This window comes from Nyctereutes procyonoides, unplaced genomic scaffold (genome assembly GCF_905146905.1).
Source record: "Nyctereutes procyonoides isolate TBG_1078 unplaced genomic scaffold, NYPRO_anot_genome, whole genome shotgun sequence".
NCBI classification, from domain to species: Eukaryota; Metazoa; Chordata; class Mammalia; order Carnivora; family Canidae; genus Nyctereutes; species Nyctereutes procyonoides.
In genome coordinates, this window is record NW_026575147.1 from 9,468,370 (window position 1) to 9,491,098 (window position 22,729).

The 22,729-nt window shown below is 37.9% G+C and overlaps 1 protein-coding gene across 6 annotated transcripts in view; it reads right to left on the minus strand.

The window, feature by feature from the left end:
- The window catches only part of ALMS1 (ALMS1 centrosome and basal body associated protein), a 222,472-nt gene that overhangs the window by 132,709 nt on the left and 67,034 nt on the right, over positions 1-22,729 (minus strand). For all 6 annotated transcript variants that reach the window (XM_055312267.1, XM_055312271.1, XM_055312268.1 and 3 more), the window contains 2 exons: positions 10,251-18,533; positions 8,682-8,815 (listed from right to left, as the gene is read on the minus strand). In XM_055312267.1, coding sequence (XP_055168242.1) covers positions 8,682-8,815; positions 10,251-18,533 — 8,417 coding nt within the window. The remainder of the gene's footprint in view (positions 1-8,681; positions 8,816-10,250; positions 18,534-22,729) is intronic.

The following is a 22,729-nucleotide window of genomic DNA, read 5'->3' on the forward strand; positions in this document are numbered from 1 at the left end:
GAGGAAGAAATCAGGATTACAGTTGACCCTTGAACAACAGAGGTTTGAACAGCATGGATCCATTTAAACGTGATTTTTTGGATAAATACAGTACTGTAAATGTATTTTCCCTTCCTTATGGTGGTAACATTTCTTTTCTCCAGAGGAGGTTTTTAAATAAAAATATAGTATATAATACACATAATGTACAAAATGTGTTAACTGACTATGTTATCATTAAGGCTTCTGACCACCAGTAGGCTATTAGTAGCCTTGAGGGAATCAAAAGTTATATGCAGAATTTCAACTGTGTGGGGAGCTTGTTCCCCTCACTGCTGTACTGTTCAAGGATATTAGAAGGTACTCACATTACCTGAAGTGGTATAGTGTTATTTGAAAATAAATTTGGATTAGTTCTAAATGTTCTACAAATTCTAGGGCAACCACTAAAAAATAGTTAAAAAAAATTTTTTTAAAGTCTAACTGATATGCTAAGAAATGAGAGCAAATATAATGATATAAAATACTTAATTAAAACACAAAAGGCAAAAAAAAAAAAATAAAACACAAAAGGCAAGGGCACCTGGGAGGCTCAGATGATTGAGCATCTGCCTTCAGCTTGGGTCATAATCTCCAGGTCCTGGGATCTAGCCCCACACTGGGCAGCCTGCTCAGCAGGGAGTCTGCTTCTCCCTCTCCCTCTACTTCTCCCCCTGTTTGTGCTCTGTCTCTAACAAATGTGTAAATAAAAAAAACTCAAAAAAGAAAACAGTAAATAATCCACAAATGGCAGAAAAAGACTCGGTGACAAAAACTGGAATAAAGAACAAGAGCAACAAGTAAAAAACAGTAGTGAATATAGTAGATATTACTCCCAAATATATCAATAATCACTTTGAAAATCAATGATCTAAACACACTAATTAAAAGACAAAGACTGTCAAGACTGTGAGAGTGAATCAAAAAGCAAGATCTAGCTAGATATTGTCTACAAGTAAGATACCTTATTTATTTAAATTTTTAAGAGAGGAAAGGAAAGATGGGGAGAGGGTCAGAGGGAGACAGAGAGAGAGGATCTTAAACAGGCTCCACACCTACATGAGGCTCAATCTCACAACTCTGATATCATGACCTGAACTGATATTAAGAGTCAGACACTTAGCTGACTTAGCCACCCAGGCACCCCAAGAAAGCCACTTTAAATGTAAAGACACAGATTAAATGTAAACGGATGGAGAAAAATATACCATTATAAAATTAATCAAAGTAGGAATACTGTATTAATTTCAAACAGAACAGACTTCAAAGCAAAGAAAGTTATCAGGGATAAAGAAGGACATGATAAGACATAACAATTCATAATGAATATATGCCTAATAAGAGTATTAAACTACATGAGGCAAAAACTGACATAACTAAAAGGAGAAATAGATTGACCCATTATTATAGGTGGAGACGTCAATATCCTCTATCAGAAATAAACAGATACATCAGGCAGTAAATTAGTAAGGACACAGTTTAACAGCACCATAAATCAACTGGATATAATAGATGTCTATAGACTACTTCAACCAAAAACAACAAAATACTCAATTCTTAGGCTCACATGGAACACTCACCAAGACAGGTCACATTTCTTAATCATCAAACATACCTTAACAAATTTAAAAGAATAAAAATCACATAATGTCTGCTCTTAGACCACAAGGGAATTAAACCAGAAATCAAAGCAAGAACGGTAACAGGGAAATCCCTAAATATGTGGAGATTAAACAACATACTTCTAAATAAAGCATGAATCAAAGAATAGATCTCAAGAAAAGTTTTAAAACATATTAACCTAAAATGAAAACATAATTTTTTTTAAAGATTTTATTTACTTATTCATAAGAGACATAGAGAGAGAGGCAGAGACATAGACAGAGGGAAAAACAGGTTCCTTGCGGGCAGCCCAATGCAGGACTCGATACCAGGACCCGGGATCACGCCCTGAGCTGAAAGCAGCCATTCAACCACTGAGCCACCCAGGCATCCCATGAAAACACAACTTGCAAAAACTTGTGGAATGCAGGGAAAACATGGCATAAAATAAAATTTTTAGCATTAAATGTATATATTAGAAAAGAAATATCTAAAATCAGTAACCCAAGTTTCTATATTAGGCAACTAGAAAAAGAATAGCAAGTTAAGTCCAAAACAAACTGAAAAAGAGTAAGATAACACAGAAATCAATTAAATTGTAAACAGAAAAATCAACTGAAAAATGAACAACAAAAAAAAAGACCAATAAAAATCATCAAGCCTCTTCCTAGAAAGAAAAAAGAGAGAAGATACGAATTACTAGTATCAAAAAGGAAACAGGTGACATCACTACAAATCCTATGGACATTAAACGGATAATAAAGAAATACTATGAACAACCATATTCCCACAAATCTGATAACCTAGATGGAATGGACCAATTTCTTGAAAGATACAATGTGCCAAAACACACAAAAAGAAAAAGACATTCTGAATAGACATCTATTTATTAAAGAAACTGAATCGTAATCTTTCAAAAGAGAAAATCCTAGGCCCAGCTGGGTTTTCTACCAAACATTTTAAGAAAAAATTACACTAACTCCTTATAATCTCTTTCAGAGACAGAAGCAGAAGAAACACTTCCTAATTCATTCTGGGGCCAGCATTACCCTAATACCACAACCAGACAAAGATATTACAAGAAAAAAAAACAAAACCCAGACCAGCATCTCTCATGAATATAGACGCAAAAAATCCTCAACAAAATATTATCAAATCAAATACAACAAAGTATAAAAACAATTGTATATCATGACCAAGTGGATTTATCATTCAAAAATCAATTAATATGATCACATCAGGGATGCCTGGGTGGCTCAGTGATTAAGCATCTGCCTTTGGCTCAGGGCTTGTTCCTGGAGACCCAGCATCAAGTCCCACGACAGGCTCCCTGCCTATGTCTCTCTCTGTGTATGATTAAATAAATAAAAAAAAAAAAACATGATCACATCAACAAGCTAAAAAAAAGAAAAATGACCATTATATCAATAGATGCAGAAAAAGAATATGACAAAATCCAACACCTATTCATCAGTAAACTAGGAATAGAAGGAAACTTCCTCAACGTAATAAAGAATATTGGCAGAAAACCTTCAGCTAACTTCATACTTCATGGTAAGAAACTAGAAACTTCCCACAAAGACCAGAACAAGTTAATGATATTCCATCTCAACACTTTCAACATCAATATGGAATTCCTAGTTAATGCCATAAAACACGTAAAGGAAATAAAAGGTATACAGATTGGGGAGGAAGAAATAAAACTGTATTTCTTGATGACATGATCATCCATGTAGAAAATCTGTAAGAATCAACAAAGTCCTGGAACTAATAAGCAATGATTGCAAATGGCAGGATACAGGTTAATATACAAAAGTCAATTGTTTTCCTATATACCAACAATGAACAAGTGGAGATTGAAATAAAAAAATACAATACCATTTACATTAGCAGCCCAAAAAATGAAATGCTTACATATAAACCTAGCAAAATACCTACAAGCTCTCTATGAAGAAAACTGTAAAATCCTGATTAAAGAAGTCAAAGAATTAAATAAATGGAGAGATATTCCATGTTTATGGATAAAAAGACTCAATACTGTCAAGACCTACCAAGCTGACATTGTTCCCCTTAACTTGACCTATAGATTCATTGCAATCCTAATCATAATCCCAGCAAGTTATTTTATAGATATTGACATACTATTTCTAAAGTTTATCTGGAAAAACAAGAGATTCAAAATACCCAATGCTATACTATAGAAGAAGGACAAAGTTAGAGGACTGACACTATCCAACATCAAGACTGAAAATAAAGCTACAGTAATTAAGACAGTGTCGTACTGATCAAACAATAGACAAATATATCAAAGAACAGAACAAAGCCCAGAAACAGATCATATAAATACAGTCAACTGATCTTTGACAAGAGGACAAAGGCATGGAGCAAAGACAGTCCTTTCTACAAATGGTGTTGGAACCGAGTATCCACATGCAAAAAAAATGAATCTAGACACCAATTAAAAACTTCTCACAAAAATTAACTCAAACTGGAGCATAGACCTAAAGGTAAAACACAAAACCTAGAACATAACAGAAGAAAACCTTGATGACCACGGATACAGTGATGACTTTTTAGATATAACATCAAAGGAACAATCCTTGAAAGAATAATTAATAAGCTGAATTCATTGTAATTAAAACTTTTGTCCTATGAAAAATAATGTCAAGAATGAAAAGACAAGCCACAGACTGGAAGAGAATATTTGCAAAAGACACATCTGATAAAGGACTATTATCTAAAATATACAAAGAATTCTAAAGAATAAATAAGAAATCAACCCAATTTAAAAATGGGCCAAAGACATTAAGACAATTCACCAAAGAAAACACACAGTTGGAAAATAAGCAAATGAAAGGATGTTTTACATCAAATGTCATCAGGGAAATGCAAATTAAAACAAAACTTCTGGGCACCCCGGGTGGCTCAGTCAGTTTTGTATCCTACTCAGCAAGAGTCTCTTTGTCCCTCTCCCTTTCCTTTTATTCCTCCCCCAGCTCATGCATTCTCTCTCTCAAATGAATAAAATCTATAAATAAAAAATAATTAATAAAACAAGACTCTACTCCACACCTATGACAATGGCCAAAATCCAGAATACTGACAATACCAAATGCTGACAAAGATGTGGAGCAACGAGAACTCTTATTCACTGTTGGGAGAAATAAAAAAATGGTACAGCCACTTTCTGAGACAATTTTGGTGGTTTTTTTTTTCTCCCTATGTAAATGTGTGTGTCTGTGATTTTTTTTTTAATTGAAGTAGAGCTCACACACAAAGTTATAAACAGCTTGATGGTTTCTTACAAAATTAAACATACTCCTACCATATAATCTAACATTTGCACCCCCTGATAACCAAAAAAAACTGAAAAGTCTGATTTCCACACAAAAAAAATTGCGTAAGGAAACAGCTTTATTCATAATTGCCAAAACTTGGAAGCAACCAAGATGTTCCTTAGTAGGTGAAATAAACTGTGTGGCACATCAAGACAATGGAATATTATTCAGTGTTAAAAAGAAATGAGCTATCAAGTCACGGAAATCCATGGATGAAGCTTAAACACATATTAACAATCCAGAGAAGCCAATGTGAAAAGGCTAAATACTGTTTTAGTCCAACTACACAACATGTGTAGAGACAGCAGAAAGATCAGTGGCTCCAGTGGAAATGAGAAGGTGGCAGAACTGAACAGATCAGAGTACAGAGGAACATTAGGGTGGTGAAAATATTCTATATGATACAGCAATGGATACATGTGATTACATTATTTGTCCAAATCCATAAAATATATAACTCCTGGGGTGATCCCTAATGTAAACTATGGACTTTGGGTTATTATGATATTTCAATGCAGGTTCATCAATTTTAACAGATGTACTACTCTGGTGGGGGATGTTGATAATGGCAATGGAAGTGCATGTTTTGGGGGAGGAGGTCTATGGGAAATCTCTGTATCTTCCTCTCAATTTTGCTGTGAATTTTAAACAACTCTAAAAAATAGTCTATTTTTAAAAAGTTGGTACAATGTTAAAATAAACACTGGAATTCCTTCTGCCATGATTCAACAATTGAACATTCTCCCTATCAGTTTTATGTCTCTCTACAAACATTGGTATATGACACTTCAATTCTAAATAGTTCACCACTGCATCTCCTAAGAACAGGGACACTCACCTGTCATATAACCACACTACCAATATTATACCTAGGAAACACTCTATAACATCACATAACAGGTCAGCTACTTTTCTTGGAAGATAAATCTGTGAGAGACAAGGATATTCTATCTTGATATCTAATCTATTTAAGATTTATTGACATATTCCTAGAAAATCAGCCAATTCATGAAAATTTTAAAACCTAATAAAAAAGAGGTATACATTATATACTCTTATGATTTCAAAATTTCTCAATGGTATGCTTAGCATACTTGTTTTCATTTAGAACACTGAATTATTTTCTTGTAATCTAGAGACTGCCTATTGACTTGGAATTTTTCCAAGATTCAACTCCAAGTGTTAATGTTCAATTCTATTATTTTCCTGTTTTCTAGTATATTAATTGATACATTTGAGTTTATAATTTCTTTCTTACTACTTTCTTAGATTGTTTTATTTTTACTCTTAAATTTGTTTTATGGGGGCAGCCCCAGTGGTGCAGTGGTTTGGCGCCGCCTGCAGCCCAGGGTGTGATCCTGGAGACCCGGGATTTTTTTTTTTTTTTTAATTTTTATTTATTTATGATAGTCACAGAGAGAGAAAGAGAGGCAGAGACATAGGCAGAGGAAGAAGCAGGCTCCATGCACCGGGAGCCCGACGTGGGATTCGATCCCGGGTCTCCAGGATCGCGCCCTGGGCCAAAGGCAGGCGCCAAACCGCTGCGCCACCCAGGGATCCCGAGACCCGGGATTGAGTCCCACATCGGGTTCCCTGCATGGAGCCTGCTTCTCCCTCTGCCTGTCTCTGCCTCTCTCTCTCTCTATGTCTCTATGAATAAATAAATAAAATCTTTAAAAAAAAAAAAGTTTGTTTTATGGTTTTCTTTATAAATGTAAGAGATATTGGTTCATATACCACAATAATATAAATTACTGACTTCAAACTTTTCCTGAATTCAGAAGTTACTGAACAAAAAAGGGAAAAGAGAGAAGATAGTATCCTGGTAAGCATATCAATCTGTACATGCAAAGTGGATTTTGTTATCATAGGTTGGGAGGAATCAAAATGATCTGAGTAGTTTTATGCCAGCAAGCAATGTAAGAGGGTGTTGTTAGGAGCCTACAAAATGTAATTTGTTGTCCTCTGCACTTCTGTGGGCCAAAGGGGAGTAAGGTAAATAATCTTATGGTTTGGAGTTGTACCTGAACATAAAAATCAGTTCCCTGACATAGAAAACAAATAGTAAAATGACAGAAGTGGGTCTCACCTATCAGTAATTACTTTAAATATAAATGAACCAAACTCAAACAAAACATCAGAGATTGACAGAATGGCTAAAAAAACCATTATCCAACTATATACTTATCTCTAAGAGATTCACTTTAAGGAAATTCTGACATAAGGTACAACATAGAGGAACCTTTAAGTTCATCATGCTAAATGACATAATGTCATTTACATCAAATGTCATAATACTGTATGATTCCACCTATATGAGGAATTAATTAAAATCACAAAAACAGAAAGAATGGTGGTTGCCAGGGGCTAGGGAAAGGGTGAAAGGAAGAGAAATTATTTAATAAGTACAAAGTTTCAGTCTTGCAAGATGAAAGAATTTCTGGAAATGGGATGGTGGTGATGGTCTCAAACATACACATAAATTAATTCATACTTTTAAAAAACTTTTCCAAAAAAAGATAAACCAATATTTATGCTGTATCACTGACAAAAAATTTTCTGAAAAACTGTGAATTAGGCCATAAAGTCTATGCATTATTAAATTTTATAGTGTTAAGAGGAATAATAGCTGAAAATTGAGAACTAGATATCACACATTCCACTAAGCACTATCTCATATAACACATACCAAAACCTTGTAAGATAGAGTATTACTGTACCCTATTACTATTCATAAAACAGACCAAATGCCCTATCCACAAGAGAATGGACAAACCATGATATATTCTTACACTAGAATACTTTCAACACTAAAATGAATAAACCAAAACTACATACATCTACACAGAAAAATCTCAAAAACCCAAGTGTCCGTAAAAAATGCAATTCTCAGAATATATACCATGTTGATTCCATCTATTAAAGAATTCCAAACTACACTGAACAACAAGAGAAAATCAATACATGTCAGAACAAGAAGTCAAAAAAATATGTCTGGCGAGAGGACACACAGGACTTCTATGGTACCTGGGAACATCCCATTTATCAAGCTAGTTGGCCAATATGCAGGAAGTATTTTTATTTTCCTTATTCTTTCTGTATGTTTCATATACATTCTTTACTATGCATGAAATAGGTCACAACTGAAGGAAAGTAAGTACTATTAAAATCATTTAAACACAAGCTATCGGGATCCCTGGGTGGCGCAGCGGTTTAGCGCTTGCCTTTGGCCCAGGGTGCGATCCTGGAGACCCGGGATCGAGTCCCACATCGGGCTCCCGGTGCATGGAGCCTGCTTCTCTCTCTGCCTGTGTCTCTGCCTCTCTCTCTCTCTGTGTGACTATCATAAATAAATAAAAATTCTTAAAAAAAAAAAAATAAACACAAGCTATCAAAACTTTGTGCTCTTAAGTAGATAATCTGAAAAAGGCTGGACTTCATATGCACCTCAAGTTATCACCATGAAGAGAAAATACTAATACAAAGCAAATCTATTCTTATTTTCCTAAGGAGATAAATTCTTTTCAATAGATGAGTTTGGAATTTATTAAAACCTATTGAATCTAGCCCTTAAACATTAACTTTTAAGAAATTAGACTCTTAACACTCTATCCAAAGACTAACAATGACTCAGCTGGTATCAACAATGCCCAAGTAAGAGATACAAACTCCAGTGCCTTTTCTTCCACATTTTTTCTCTTCATTTCTAGCTTTCTTTGATACCTTGGACAAGTCAGTTGTTCTCTCATGACTGAACAACTTTGCTTTGATCTCTTCTACTTTTCTCCTGTCATCTTCATTTAATTCTGAAATGGAGTACCCACACTCATGAGCCAGATTAAATTTCAGATTCCAGGCTGAAAAGAAAACATAAAACACTTAAGATAATGCAATGTAAAAATAATTTTCAGTGATTATAAGAGCACAGAAAACCATCAGTATATCCAGCTAAATGCCTACCACAACACTTAGCAAATAGTATGTGCTCTCAATTATATAACTATTATAAGTTCTTAAGAGCAATCACTTCACTGAAACATGTGATTTTTAAAAACCAGGTTTTACAGATATTTCTCCAAGAAGGCCACTTTAACTATGATTTTCAATTATTTTTATCTTCCTTCCAATCAGGATGGTCCCTTTTCCTCCCCTATTAGTGTCTACTACAGTTGCTGTCACTTCCATGGGAGCTGATACTTAACCATAATCAATAAAACTTGGAATTTTCTGGAATCAGAATATGCAAGTAATAAAAGGAATGGCATAGGTAGTTAATCTCAAGGAAAAACTTATTAACAAATCAGGTAGGCCTGAACTATTTATAAGTTGCTCTCTAAAATATATTCCCCATTTTACCCTAAATCTTTTTTTCTTTTTTAATGGTATTCTAGTATTAGAGATTAGTGGGATTAGTAAATGTCCTCTTTCAAAGCTCTAACTCAAGTTTACTTGTTTTTTCTAATGAAATATGCTCTAAGAATTTTATTAGAAAACGGGAGACAGGGCAGCCTGGGTGGCTCAGCAGTTTAGCGCCGCCTTCGGCCCAGGGTGTGATTCTGGAGACCCGGGATCGAGTCCTGCGTCGGGCTTCCTGCATGGGGCCTGCTTCTCCATCTGCCTGTGCCTCTGCCTCTCTCTCTGTGTGTGTCTCTCATGAATAAATAAATAAATAATAATAAATATTTTTTAAAAGGGAAAAAAATTTTAAAAAATTAAAAAAGGGAGACATATATATAGTTTTATGATACAGTGTGATTTAGAGCAGAGCAAATTATTTCCATTTTTTTTTCTGCCTCCAAAATAGAGCACTAGGACACCTGAGTGGCTCAATGGTTGAGTAGAATCTGCCTTTGGCTCAGGGTGTGATCCTGGGGTCCTAGGATGGAGTCCTGCATCAGGCTACTCACAGAGAGCCTGTTTCTCCCTCTGCCTATGTCTCTGCCTCTCTCTGTGTCTCTCTCATGAATAAGTAAAAACTTAAAAAAAAAAGAATACTATAATAGGAGGATTAAGGAAACACGAGAAACTTTAGGAATCTGGAAAACCAACCTATCTCCTTATGCTCCTTCAGGCTTCAGAACCTACCTAAAGACCTAAACTCAGATTAGTACTATTAATACTGTGACTTAGTTATATTATTGGTTAAATGGACTTATTCTGGATTATGGCCGAAAATGTAATAATTCTAATAGTCCTACAAGAAAATAAATTTAGACTCCACTTAACTTTAAACAGATTATTAAACTATAATGTTTATAAGCTTGACCTTTATAACAAAATACCAGCTCCTACCTCGTGCTCGTACTCGACATTCCTCTTCCTCTGCATTTCTGAGTATTTGTTTAGCATGATTCAATGAGGATTCACATTTCAGAAGGTTTCTGACATGTGCAGCCAGTGAATCTACACTGCTACCACCACCATCATCACTCTCTGACACACCCTCTTCTCTACTATCTGTTAGGCTTGTCTTGGGTGAAGAATATGGGAAGAAGTTTAGAAGAACATCAGAAACTGACTCCAGTGAATTACTGTCCCATGAGCAGGAACTGGCATCACTACTTGAATCACTTTTAATGATAGTCATCATAGGTATTACAATTTTATTCCCAATGGTTCCACTATACCCTTCAGGTTCAGATCTCATTACAGATTTGGCTGCTCTATATTGCCGAAGGGTTTCGTCTACGGTCACTCTGGCTTTGCTTTCTGCTTCCTGTAGAGGACTTCTAACTGTAGTTGAACTAATAAACTCCCAATTCTCAATGCCTCTCTGGCATTTTAGATTTGTCTGTGTGCTAATATCCTTCTGTATGCACTTGTTGCTTGGGCTTTCCTCTATAAATGGTTGTCTCTGAGGCAAATCACCATTATACTCATCAGCTGTGAGAGGTTCTTTGAAGCAAACCACCTTCTTAGATTGTATAAATGAAATATCACTAACATCTCTGAAGGGGACAAGGGGAGCAGGAAAATTGCATCGTTTCAGTGCTATATTTTCTGCCTCCATTAAAAGGGTCCGAATCTCTTTAAGAGTTTTGGAACCACTGCTTCTATCCTGAATTTCCTCAGACCTAACATCTTCAAAACTTGAAGATTCTGGCTTACTTATTATTACTCTACCATCAGCCTGAGAATTTAAAGGCATACTGTTTGAGGTAACACTGGAGTTAGAAGAATCTAAATTATCTATTAGCATTTGAACATGGTCTGAAACTAGCTTCTGCTTCTCACTATATGAATAAGTACCAGGGGTAACTGTGGATAACCCAGTAATCTGATCAACTTGCCCAACACCACTCGAGAACATCAGAGCATCCTGTGTTAGGTGTCTATCTGGAAAATCCTGTTGACAGAAAATATCTGGTTGTTCTCTGTGTGAAAAGGAACTAGGAGGAGTTGGTAACACACTTTTCTGGTCGGCTGGTAGAGGAATTGTTGAAACCTTCAGTGCACCTTCCCCTAGATGTTTGTCTGGCAATTCCTGTGGGTAGAAATTATTAGATTTCTCTCTGTGGGAATAGGAACTAGAAAGAGATATTGGTATCCCAGAATTCACATCAATTGATTCAGAGACAGCTGATATCTTCAAAGTATTCTCACTTTGATGTTTATCGGACAGCTGATGTTGAAAGAAAATACCGGGCTTTACTTTCTGAGAATAGGACTTATGAAGAACTGTCAGTAATGGAGTCTTCTGGTTATCTGATCCAATCACAGTTGAAATTTTGGGCTTTTCTCTTTGTGAGTAGAAACTAAGGGGAGCTGTTAGTAATTCAGTCTCCTGGTCATATGGTAAAATCACAGGTGAAATCTTCAGTTTCTCTTCATGTGAGTAAGAGCTAGAAGGTCCTGTTGGTATCTCAGTCTTCTGGTCAGCAGGTCCAGGAAGAGCAAAAACTTTTAAAGCTGCTTCAGTAACATCTGGCAGCTCCTCCTGGTAAAAAATACTGTCCTTCTCTCTATACGAGTAGGAACTAGAGGGAATTATATGTATCCCAGTCTTCTGGTCACCTGGTCCAGAAACAGCTGAAACTTTCAGAGTTTCTTCAGTATTGTCTGGAGACTCCAGGTAAGAAAAGATGGGGCTCTCTCTATGTGAATAGGAAGTAGAGGGTCCAAATTGTATCCCAGACTGCTGGTCAGCTGACCCAGGAGCCCCTAAAACTTTTAAAGCACCTTCGTTAGGAGCTGGCAACTCCTGCTGATAAGAAATGACAGGCTTCTCTCTATGTGAATAAGTAGTAGAGGTTACTGCTGTTACTCCAGTCCTCTGGTCACCTAGTCCAGGAATCCTGAAAACACGTAAAGACTCTTGAGTAAGATCTGGCAACTCCTGATGATAAATGATTGGCTTCTCTCTCTCTGAGTAAGAAGCAGAAGTAATTGTTGGTTTTCTGGTCTTCTGATCATCTGACCCAGAAACAGCTGAAACTTTCAGAGCTGCTATAGCCAACTGATTGTCTGAGAAGGGCTGTTGGTACAAAATACTGGGCCTCTCTCTATGAGAGTAAGAAACAGAAGATACTGCTGGTATCCCAGTCTCCTGGTCAGCTGGTCCAGAAGAAGCTGAAACATTCAGAGCCTCATCAGTGAGATGTCTATCTGATAAGGCCTGCTGGTAGAAAATAATGGGCTTCCCTCCAAGAGAGTAGGAACTTGAAAGTACCGTGGGTATCCCAGTCTTCTGATCACCTATTCCAGAAAAAGCTGAAACTTTCAGAGCCTCTTCAGTTAGATGACTGCCTGGGAACTCCTGTGCGTAAAAAATATTAGACTTCTCTCTGTGTGAGTACGAACTAGAAGGTTCTGATGGTAACCCAGTTTTCTGATCACCTGGCCCAAGAATAGCTGAAACTTTCAGAGCCTTCTGAGGTAGATGACTGTCTGTCAAGCCCTGTGGGTAGAAAATAATGGGCTTCTCTCTAGGTGAATAGGAACTAGAAGGTTCTGATGGCAACCCAGTCTTCTGGTCAGCTAGTCCAGGAGTAGCTGAAACTTTCAGAGCCACCTGAGGTACCTGGCCATCTATCAAGCCCTGTGAGTAGAAAATAATGGGCTTCTCTCTAGGTGAGTAGGAACTAGAAGATTCTGATGGTAACCCAGTCTTCTGATCAGCTGGTCCAGGAATAGCTGAAATGTTCAGAGGCTCCTGAGGTAGCTGACTATCTGTCAAGTCCTGTGGGTAGAAAATACTGGGCTTCTCTCTAGGTGAGTAGGAAGTAGAAGGTTCTGATGGTAACCCAGTGTTCTGATCACCTGGTCCAGGAATAGCTGAAACTTTCAAAGCCTCCTGAGGTAGCTGACTGTCTGTCAAGCCCTGTGGGTAGAAAATAATGGGCTTCTCTCTAGGTGAATAGGAACTAGAAGGTTCTGATGGCAACCCAGTCTTCTGGTCAGCTAGTCCAGGAGTAGCTGAAACTTTCAGAGCCACCTGAGGTACCTGGCCATCTATCAAGCCCTGTGAGTAGAAAATAATGGGCTTCTCTCTAGGTGAGTAGGAACTAGAAGATTCTGATGGTAACCCAGTCTTCTGATCAGCTGGTCCAGGAATAGCTGAAATGTTCAGAGGCTCCTGAGGTAGCTGACTATCTGTCAAGTCCTGTGGGTAGAAAATACTGGGCTTCTCTCTAGGTGAGTAGGAAGTAGAAGGTTCTGATGGCAACCCAGTCTTCTGGTCAGCTGGTCCAGGAAGAGCTGAAACTTTCAGAGCCTCCTGAGGTAACTGACTATCTGTCAAGCCCTGTGGGTAGAAAATAATGGGCTTCTCTCCAGGTGAGTAGGAACTAGAAAGTTCTGATGGTAACTCAGTCTTCTGGTCAGCTGGTTCAGGAATGGCTGAAACGTTCAGAGCCTCCTGAGGTAACTGACTATCTGTCAAGCCCTGTGGGTAGAAAATAATGGGCTTCTCTCTAAATGAGTAGGAACTAGAAGGTTCTGATGGTAACCTAGTCTTCTGGTCAGCTGGTCCAGGAATAGCTGAAAGTTTCAGAGCTGCCTGAGGTAGCTGACTGTCTGTCAAGCCCTGTGGGTAGAAAATAATGGGCTCCTCTCTATGTGAGTAGGAACTAGAATCTTCTAATGGTAACCCAGTTTTTTGGTCAGCTGGTCCAGGAATGGCTGAAACTTTCAGAGCCGCCTGAGGTAGCTGACTATTTGTCAAGTCCTGTGGGTAGAAAATAACGGGCTTCTCTCTAAGTGAGTAGGAACTAGAAGGTTCTGACGGTAACCCAGTCTTCTGGTCAGCTGGTCCAGGAATGGCTGAAATGTTCAGAGCCTCCTGAGGTAGCTGACTATCTGTCAAGCCCTGAGGGTAGAAAATAATGGGCTTCTCTCTATTTGAGTAGGAAGTAGAGGATACTGTTGGTATTCCAGTCTTCCAGTCAGCTGATCCAGATATGGCTGAAACTTTCAGAGCCTCTTGAGTGAGATAAACGTCTGTCAAGCTCTGTGGGTAGAAAATAATGGGTTTCTCTCCAGGTGAGTAGGAAGAAGAGGGAACTACTGGTGTGCCAGTCTGTTGGTCAGCTGGTTCAGAAACAGCTGTAACTTTTAGAGCTTCCTCAGGAAGAGGACTGTCTGGTAAGCCCTGTGGGTAGAAAATAAAGGGCTTTTCTACATGGGAGTAAGTAGAGGTTACTGTTGATATCTCAGGCTTTTGGTCAGTAGGACCAGGAACAGGTGAAACTTTCTGAGCCGGTTCAATTAGAGAACTGCCTAGAAACTCCTGTTGGTAGAAAATACTGTGCTTCTCTCTACGTGAGGAGAAATTAGAAGCTTCTGATAGTGACCCACTCTTTTTTTCAGCTGGTCCAGGAACAGCTGGAACTTTCTGAGCCTGTTCAGCTAGAGGACTATCTGGCAACTCCTGTTGGTGGGATATACTGGACTTCTCTCTATGTGAATAAGAAGTAGAGGTTAACGTTGGTATTCCAGTCTTCTGCTCAGCAGATCCAGGAGAATATTTCAGGGCCTGTTCAGTTAGATCACTTTCTGGCAATGTCTGTTGACAGAAAATATGGGGTCTCTCTCCCTGTAAGTAAGAAGTAGAGGATGCCAAAGGTATCCTAGTCTTCTGATCAGCTGGTCTAGGAACAGCTGCAACTTTCTGAGCCTGTTCAATTAAATGACTATCTAGCAAGGCCTGTTGGTAACAGATACAGTGCTTCTCTCCAAGTGAGTAGGAACTTGAAGATAATGTAGGTAGTCCAATGTTTTGATCAGCTGGTCCAGGAGCAACTGAAGCTTTCAGAACCTGTGCAGTTAGATCACCATCTGACAACTGTTGTTGAGAGAAAATAACATGCTTCTCTCTTTGTGAAAGGGAAGCAGAGGGTACTATTATTTTCTCAGTCCTCTGGTCAGTAGGTACAGGAACAGTTGAAATTTTCAGAGACTCTTCTGTTAGATGACTGTCTGGCAAAGTCTCAGGGTGCAAAATATGATGCTTCTCTCCAGGTGAGTAGGAACCTGGAAGGACTGTAGGTCTGCCAGTCTTCTGGTCAACAGGACCAGGAACAGCTGAAACTCTTAGAGCCTCTTCTGTTCGAGGACTCTCTGGCAAGGTCTGAGGGTAGAAAATATTATGCTTCTCTCTAGGTGAGTAGGAACCTGGACGGCCTGTAGGTCTGTCAGTCTTCTGGTCAGGAGGACCAGGAACTGTCAAAACTCTAACAGCCTCTTCAGTTAGATGATTACCTGGCAAAATCTCAGGGTGGAAAATGCTATGCTTCTCTCCAAGTGAGTAGGAATCTGGAAGGCCTGTAGGTATGCCAGTCTTCTGGTCAACAGGACCAGGAACAGCTGAAACTCTTACAGCCTCTTCTGTTAGATGACTGTCTGGCAAAGTCTCAGGGTGGACAATATTACACTTCTCTCCAAGTGAGTAGGAACCTGGAAGGCCTGTAGGTACGTCAGCCTTCTGGTCATCAGGACCAGGAACAGCCAAAACTCTAACAGCCTCTTCAGTCAGAAGACTGTCCAGCAAAATCTCAGGGTGGACAGTATTATGCTTCTCTTCAAGTGAGTAAGAACCTGGAAAGCCTGTAGGTATGTCAGTCTTCTGGTCAACAGGACCAGGAAAAGCAGAAACTCTTATAGCCTCTTCTGTTAGAGGACTGTCTGGCAAATTCTTAGAGTAGAAAATATGATGCTTCTCTCCAAGTAAGTAGGAACCTGGAAGGACAGTAGGTATGCCAGTCTTCTCGTCAGCAAGACCAGGAACAGCCAAAACTTTTAGAGCCTCTTCAGTTAGATGACTGTCTGGCAAATTCTCAGAGTGGAAAATATGATGCTTCTCTCCAAGTGAGTAGGAACCTGGAAGGCCTGTAGGTATGCCAGTCTTCTGGTCAGCAGGACCAGGACCAGCCAACACTTTTAGAGCCTCTTCAGTTAGATGACTGTCTGGCAAATTCTCAGGGTGGAAAATATTACGCTTCTCTCCAAGTGAGTAGGAACCTGGAAGGACTCTAGGTATGCCAGTCTTCTGGTCAACAGGACCAGGAATAGCCAAAACTCTTTGACTCCCTTCAGTTAAATGACTGTCTGGCAAAGTCTCAGGGTGGACAATATTACACTTCTCTCCAAGTGAGTAGGAACCTGCAAGGCCTGTAGGTATGCCAGTCTTCTGGTCAGCAGGACCAGGAAAAGCAGAAACTCTTATAGCCTCTTCAATTAGATGACTCTGTGACAAGGTCTGAGGGTAGAAAATATTACGCTTCTCTCCAAGTGAGTAGGAACCTGCAACGCCTGCAGGTATGTCAGTCTTCTGGTCAGCAGGACTAGGAACACCTGAAACTCTTAGAGCCTCTTCAGTTAAATGACTGTCTCGCAAATTCTCAGGGTGGAAAATATTACGTTTCTCTCCAAGTGAGTAGGAACCTGGAAGGATTGTAGGTATGCCAGTCTTCTGGTCAACAGGACCAGGAACAGCCAAAACTCTTTGAGTCCCTTCAGTTAAATGACTGCCTGACAAAGTCTCAGGGTGGACAATGTTACACTTCTCTCCAAGTGAGTAGGAACCTAGAAGGCCTGTAGATATGCCAGTCTTCTGGTTAGCAGGACCAGGACCAGCCAATACTTTTAGAGCCTCTTCAGTTAGATGACTCTGTGGCAAGGTCTGAGGGTAGAAAATATTACGCTTCTCTCCAAGTGAGTAGGAACCTGCAAGGCCTGTAGGTATGCCAGGCTTCTCATGAGCAGGACCAGGAACAGCCAAAACTCTTTGAGCCTCTTCAGTCAGATGAATGCCTGGCAAAGTCTGAGGGTGGAAAATATTACGTTTCTCTCCAAGTGAGTAGGAACCTGGAAGGACTGTAGGTATGCCAGTCTTCTGATCAACAGGACCAGGAACAGCTGAAACTCTTACAGCCTCTCCAGTTAGATGACCATCTGGCAAAGTCTGAGGTTGGAATATATTACGGTTCTCTCCAGGTGAGTAGGAACCTGGAAGGACAGTAGGTATGCCAGTCTTCTGGTCAACAGGACCAGGAACAGCTGAAACTCTTAGAGCCTCTTTAGTTAGATGACTCTCTGGCAAGGCCTGTTGGTGAAAGATACTGGCCTTCTCTCCAAGTGAAAAGGAACCTGGAAGGACTGTAGGTATGCCAGTCTTTTGGTCAACAGAACCAGGAACAGCTGCCGAAACTCTTACAGCCTCTTCAGTTAGATGACACTCTGGCAATGTCGGAGGGTGGAAAATATTACGTTTCTCTCCAAGTAAGTAGGAACCTGGAAGGACTATAGGTATTACACTCTTCTGTTCAACAGGACCAGGAACAGCTGAAACTTTTAGAGTCTCTTTAGTTAGATGGCTATTTGGCAAGGCCTGTTGGCAGAAGATTTTGTGCTTCTCTCCAAGTGAGTAGGAACCTGGAAGGACTATAGGTATGCAAGTCTTCTGATCAGCAGGACCAGGAACAGCTGAAACTCTAACAGCCTCTTCAGTTAGATGACTGTCTGGCAAGGCCTGTTGGTAAAAGATATTGTGCTTTTCTCTGAGCGAATAGGAACTTGGAAGGACTGTAGGTATGTCAGTCTTCTGGTCAGCAAGACCAGAAAAAGCCGAAACTCTTATAGCCTCTTCAGTTAGATGACTCTCTGGCAAATTCTCAGGGTGGAAAATATTACACTTCTCTCCAAGTGAGTAGGAACCTGGAAGGACTGTAGGTATGCTAGTCTTCTGGTCAGTAGTTTCCGGAAGAGCTGCAACTTTAAGAGCCTCTTCAGCTAGATAACTGTCTGGCAAGGACTGTTGGTGTAAAATACTGGGCTTCCCTCTTTGTGAGTAGGAACTAGAAGGTACTGTTGATATCCCAGTGTTCTGGTCATCTAGTTTAGGAAGAGTTGAAACTTTTGGAGTCTCTTCAGTTTTATGACTTCCTACCAATTCCTGTTGGTGGAGTGTATCAGAGTGTTGACCAATAGTAATCTCTTGAGATCTTAAAGCCAATTGAGGAAAGTCCTCAGGGAACAAGGATAATAGAGATCCAGTATCTGATTCTCTAGGAGTAGTAGTGATACCTGGTTTCAAGCTGGATTGAGTAATTACAGCTATGCCTCCTTTAGAAGTATCTCCTAAAAAAAGAAATTTATTAATACTAATATATGTTTAATTAAGAAATACTTATCTTATGCATAAAAAATATAACAAGCTTTCTTTTCTTTGACCTTTATACTTCTAGTAAGGAATCCTAAGAAAAGAGTCATCAAAGGAGACAAATATTTACAAAGATATTAATTACAAAGCCATTTACAACAGCAAACTAATGCAGACATAATTTCAATACTCAACAATAGAGTAATGTTTAAAAATAGCATATCCATTTGATATCATATTATATTGATCTTAAATTTGGATTTTTAAAGAATTTTTAACATAATGGGAAAATGCTATCCAGACTGGGCTTTAATTTCGCCCTAGTTATAGTCTAACAAATTAACTTGTTATTGTGTCATGTATGTTAGTAAAAGACATACAATTCCTCAATCAGACACAAAATACTTTATTCCATGGCATAGCAAATAATCATCAACTTATTTTCATGGGTTCCGCTTTTCCTCAAGTCCTACGAGGGCAATATGACCCAGACGGATGCTATATATGCAGTGGGTTTAAATGATTCTTCTAAGAAATGTACCCTGAGAAAGATATATATATTTTTATATATTTTTTAACTATATGAAACTATAAAATGTCTAAAGATTACATCAAGGATTTTGAACTAAATTCTAAATGGCACGGGGAGTTGCTAATTGATTACATCAGAATTGTAGAACTGAAGACTGAAGATGTGTGTGAATGGAATGCAATACCATAAGTAACACTATTAGAACTTTCTGTACAACAGAAATTTCTGTATTGTCTAAAATAGTACTCCTAGTTCTAAATGGCAGTTGAAAGTAAAAGACTAAAATTAAAATGACAAGATTTGACAAAATATGCATTTTTCCATTTGTTCATTAAAAAAAATTAATGTTTACTATGTGCCAGTCACAGTTCTAGATATAGAAATAAGGCAATAAACAGACAAAGCTTACAATCTAATAGCAGGAAGTAGATAAAAAATAAATTGGTAAAACACATGGTATGTCAGATGATGGCAAGATGGTTGATATATACAACAAGTTTTATCTATACAGATCTTCCTCAACTTAAAATAGGGTTACATCCCAATAAGGCCATGATAAGATGAAAACATAATAAGTCAAAAATACATACAATAATCTAATATACCAAACATCACAGCTTAGCCGAGTCTAACTTACACATGCTCAGAACATTTACATTGGCCTAATTTGGGCAAAATTACCTAACACAAAACCTATTTTATAATATAATGTTGAATATCTTGTATATTGAATACTGTACGAAAAGTGAAAAACAGCATGGTTATATGGGTTTTACCCTATAATCATGTGACTGACTGGGAGCTATGGCTCTGCTGCTGCCCAACATCACAAAAGAGTACATACCACATATGGCTAGCCTAAGAAAATATCAAAATGCACAATTTGGAGTATGGTTTCTACTGAATGCATATCATAAAGATAAAAATCCTAAGTCAAAGCATCCTAAATGGGGGACTGTCTGCACTTTACATATAAAGAAATTAAGTTTCAAAGTTGAAGATATAATGTTGCTTCTCAATATGGAGATCTTGTTAACTTACAGATTCTGATTTAATATGTCTAGGGTTGGATAAGACATTTGCATTTCTAACAAACTCCTAAGTGATGTCTCATATTTTTTGCCCACAGACCACATTTTGAGTGGTAAAGATATATAACTTCTCCAGAGTTCTACAGTAAGTGACAAACACACGTATTTTAACCTTTTAATTCTAACTCCAAATTCTGAACTCTTTTTACTAAATTATTAGTGACTGCTGTTCTAAACCCAATGGTGAACTTCAATAAAGCAACTAAATACAGAATTAAATGGATTGAGTGAATTATCAGATAAGGAAGTACAGAACCAAGTATTAACTCTTTAAGGAAAATAAAAGAGAAGGGATAAATGTAATCTGCATAGTAACTTGAAAGGGAATAGAAGTTATAGAAAGTTTTCTGAGAAAAAAAAGACTGAAGAAATAAAGCAAAAAGAAATAAAAAAATCTTGAAACAAATGAGAATATAAATATAATATACCAAAACTTATGGAGTGCAGTTATGGCAGTTCTAAGAAGGAAGTTCATAGGACAAATGCCTATATCAAGAAATAAGAAAATCTTAAATAAATAGCCAATCTTTACATCTTAAGGAACCAGAAAAAGAACAAAGCCCAAAGACAGTGGAAGGAAGGAAACAAAGACCAGAGCAGATAATAGATGAAGTAGACTAAAAGGACAATAGAAAAAATATTCATCAATAAAACAAAGGTCTGGTTCTTCTAAAAGATAAAGAAATGACAGACCTTTTTTTTTTAAAAAAAGATTTTATTTATTTATTCATGAGAGACACAGAGAGAGAGAGAGGCAAAGACACAGGCAGAGGGAGAAGCAGGCTCCATGCAGGGAGCCCGACATAGGACTCGATCCCAGGACTCCAGGATCATGCCCTGGGCCAAAGGCAGGTGCTAAACCACTGAGCCACCCAAGGATCCCCAAACTGACAGACCTTTAACTAAAATCACTACCACCTCTGCCCCCCCAAAAAAAAACAAAAAACAGAGGACTCAAATAAAATATGAAAATGAAAAAGGAAATATTACAACTGATATCACAGAAATACAAAAGATCATGAAAGACTTTCTACAAATAATTTTACAGCCTAGAAGAAACATATTACCTACCAAGACTGAATCATGAAAAAGCAGGAAACCTGAATAGACCAATTACTAGTAAGGAGTTTGAATCCATAATCAAGTGCTTGCTTCAGCAGCACAAATACTAAAATTAGAATCCATAATCGAAAGTGTCCCAACAGAAAAACTCTAGAACCAGATGGCTTCTCTGGTGAGTTCCATGGAAGTGTCAAATAATTAATACCAAAATTTCTCAAATTCTTCCAAAAAATAAAAAGAAACACTTCCAAACTCATTTTACAAAGCCAGCGTTACTCTGATACCAAAACCAGACAAGAGAATTACAAAAAAGTAAAATTACAGGCCATTACTCCAATGAACATAGATGAAAAATCCTCAACAAAATACTAGCAGATCAAATTCAACAACACATTTAAAGAATCATGATTCTACCATGATTAAATGGGTGTTATTCCAGGAATGCAAGGATGGCTCAATATCTGCAAATCACCAATTAATATGATACACCAATATTAACAAAATGAAGGATAAAAATCATGTGATCAGCTTAATGGGTGCAGAAAAAGCAACTGACAAAATTCAACATCCATTCATGATAAAAACTCTCAATATAGGGGGTGTAGAGGGAACATGCCTCAACATTACAAAGGCCATATATAAGGCCCCACAGCTAACAACAGTGAAAAGCTGAAAGTTTTTCCTCTAAGATCAAGAACAATATCCCACTCTCACCACTTTTATTCAACATAGTATTGGAAATCCTAGCCAGAACAATTAGGCAAGAAAAGGGGGGAGGGGCATCCAAATAGTAAAGGAAGAAGTAAAACTATCTCTATTTACACATAACATGATATTACATATGGAAACCCCTAAAGACTCTACCAAAAAAACTGTTAGAACTAGTAAACAAATTCAGTAAAGTTGCAGGATACAAAAATCAGTTATGCTTTTATACACTAATAAAGAACTATTAGAGAAGTTAAGAATGCAATCCCATTTACAATTATATTTAAAAGAAAAAAAAAACCCTAGGAATAAATTTAAACAAGGGTGTGAAAGATCTGTACACTGCAAACTATAAGACACTTGATGAAAGAAGTGGGAAAAGACTCAAATAAATGGAAAAATAATCTACACATCTGAGAAGCTCAATGAACTCTGTGTAGCATAAATATAGAGATCCACACCAATACATCATAATCAAAACGTTGAAAGACTGAATATCTTGAAAGCAGCAAGAGAAAACCAATCACATATAAGGGAATTGTAATAAGAGTAACAGCTGACTTCTCATCAGAAACAATAAAGGTCAGAAGACTGTGGGAAGACATACTCAGAGGCTCAAACAAAAATATTATCAACCAAGAATTCTAAACCCAACAAAACTATCTTTCAAAAGGATGAAATAAAAATATTCTGAGAGAATCTGTTGGTAGCAGAATCATCATATACAAGAAATATTAAAGGAATTCTTCAGGCTGAAAGCAAGTGATACCAGAGAGTAATT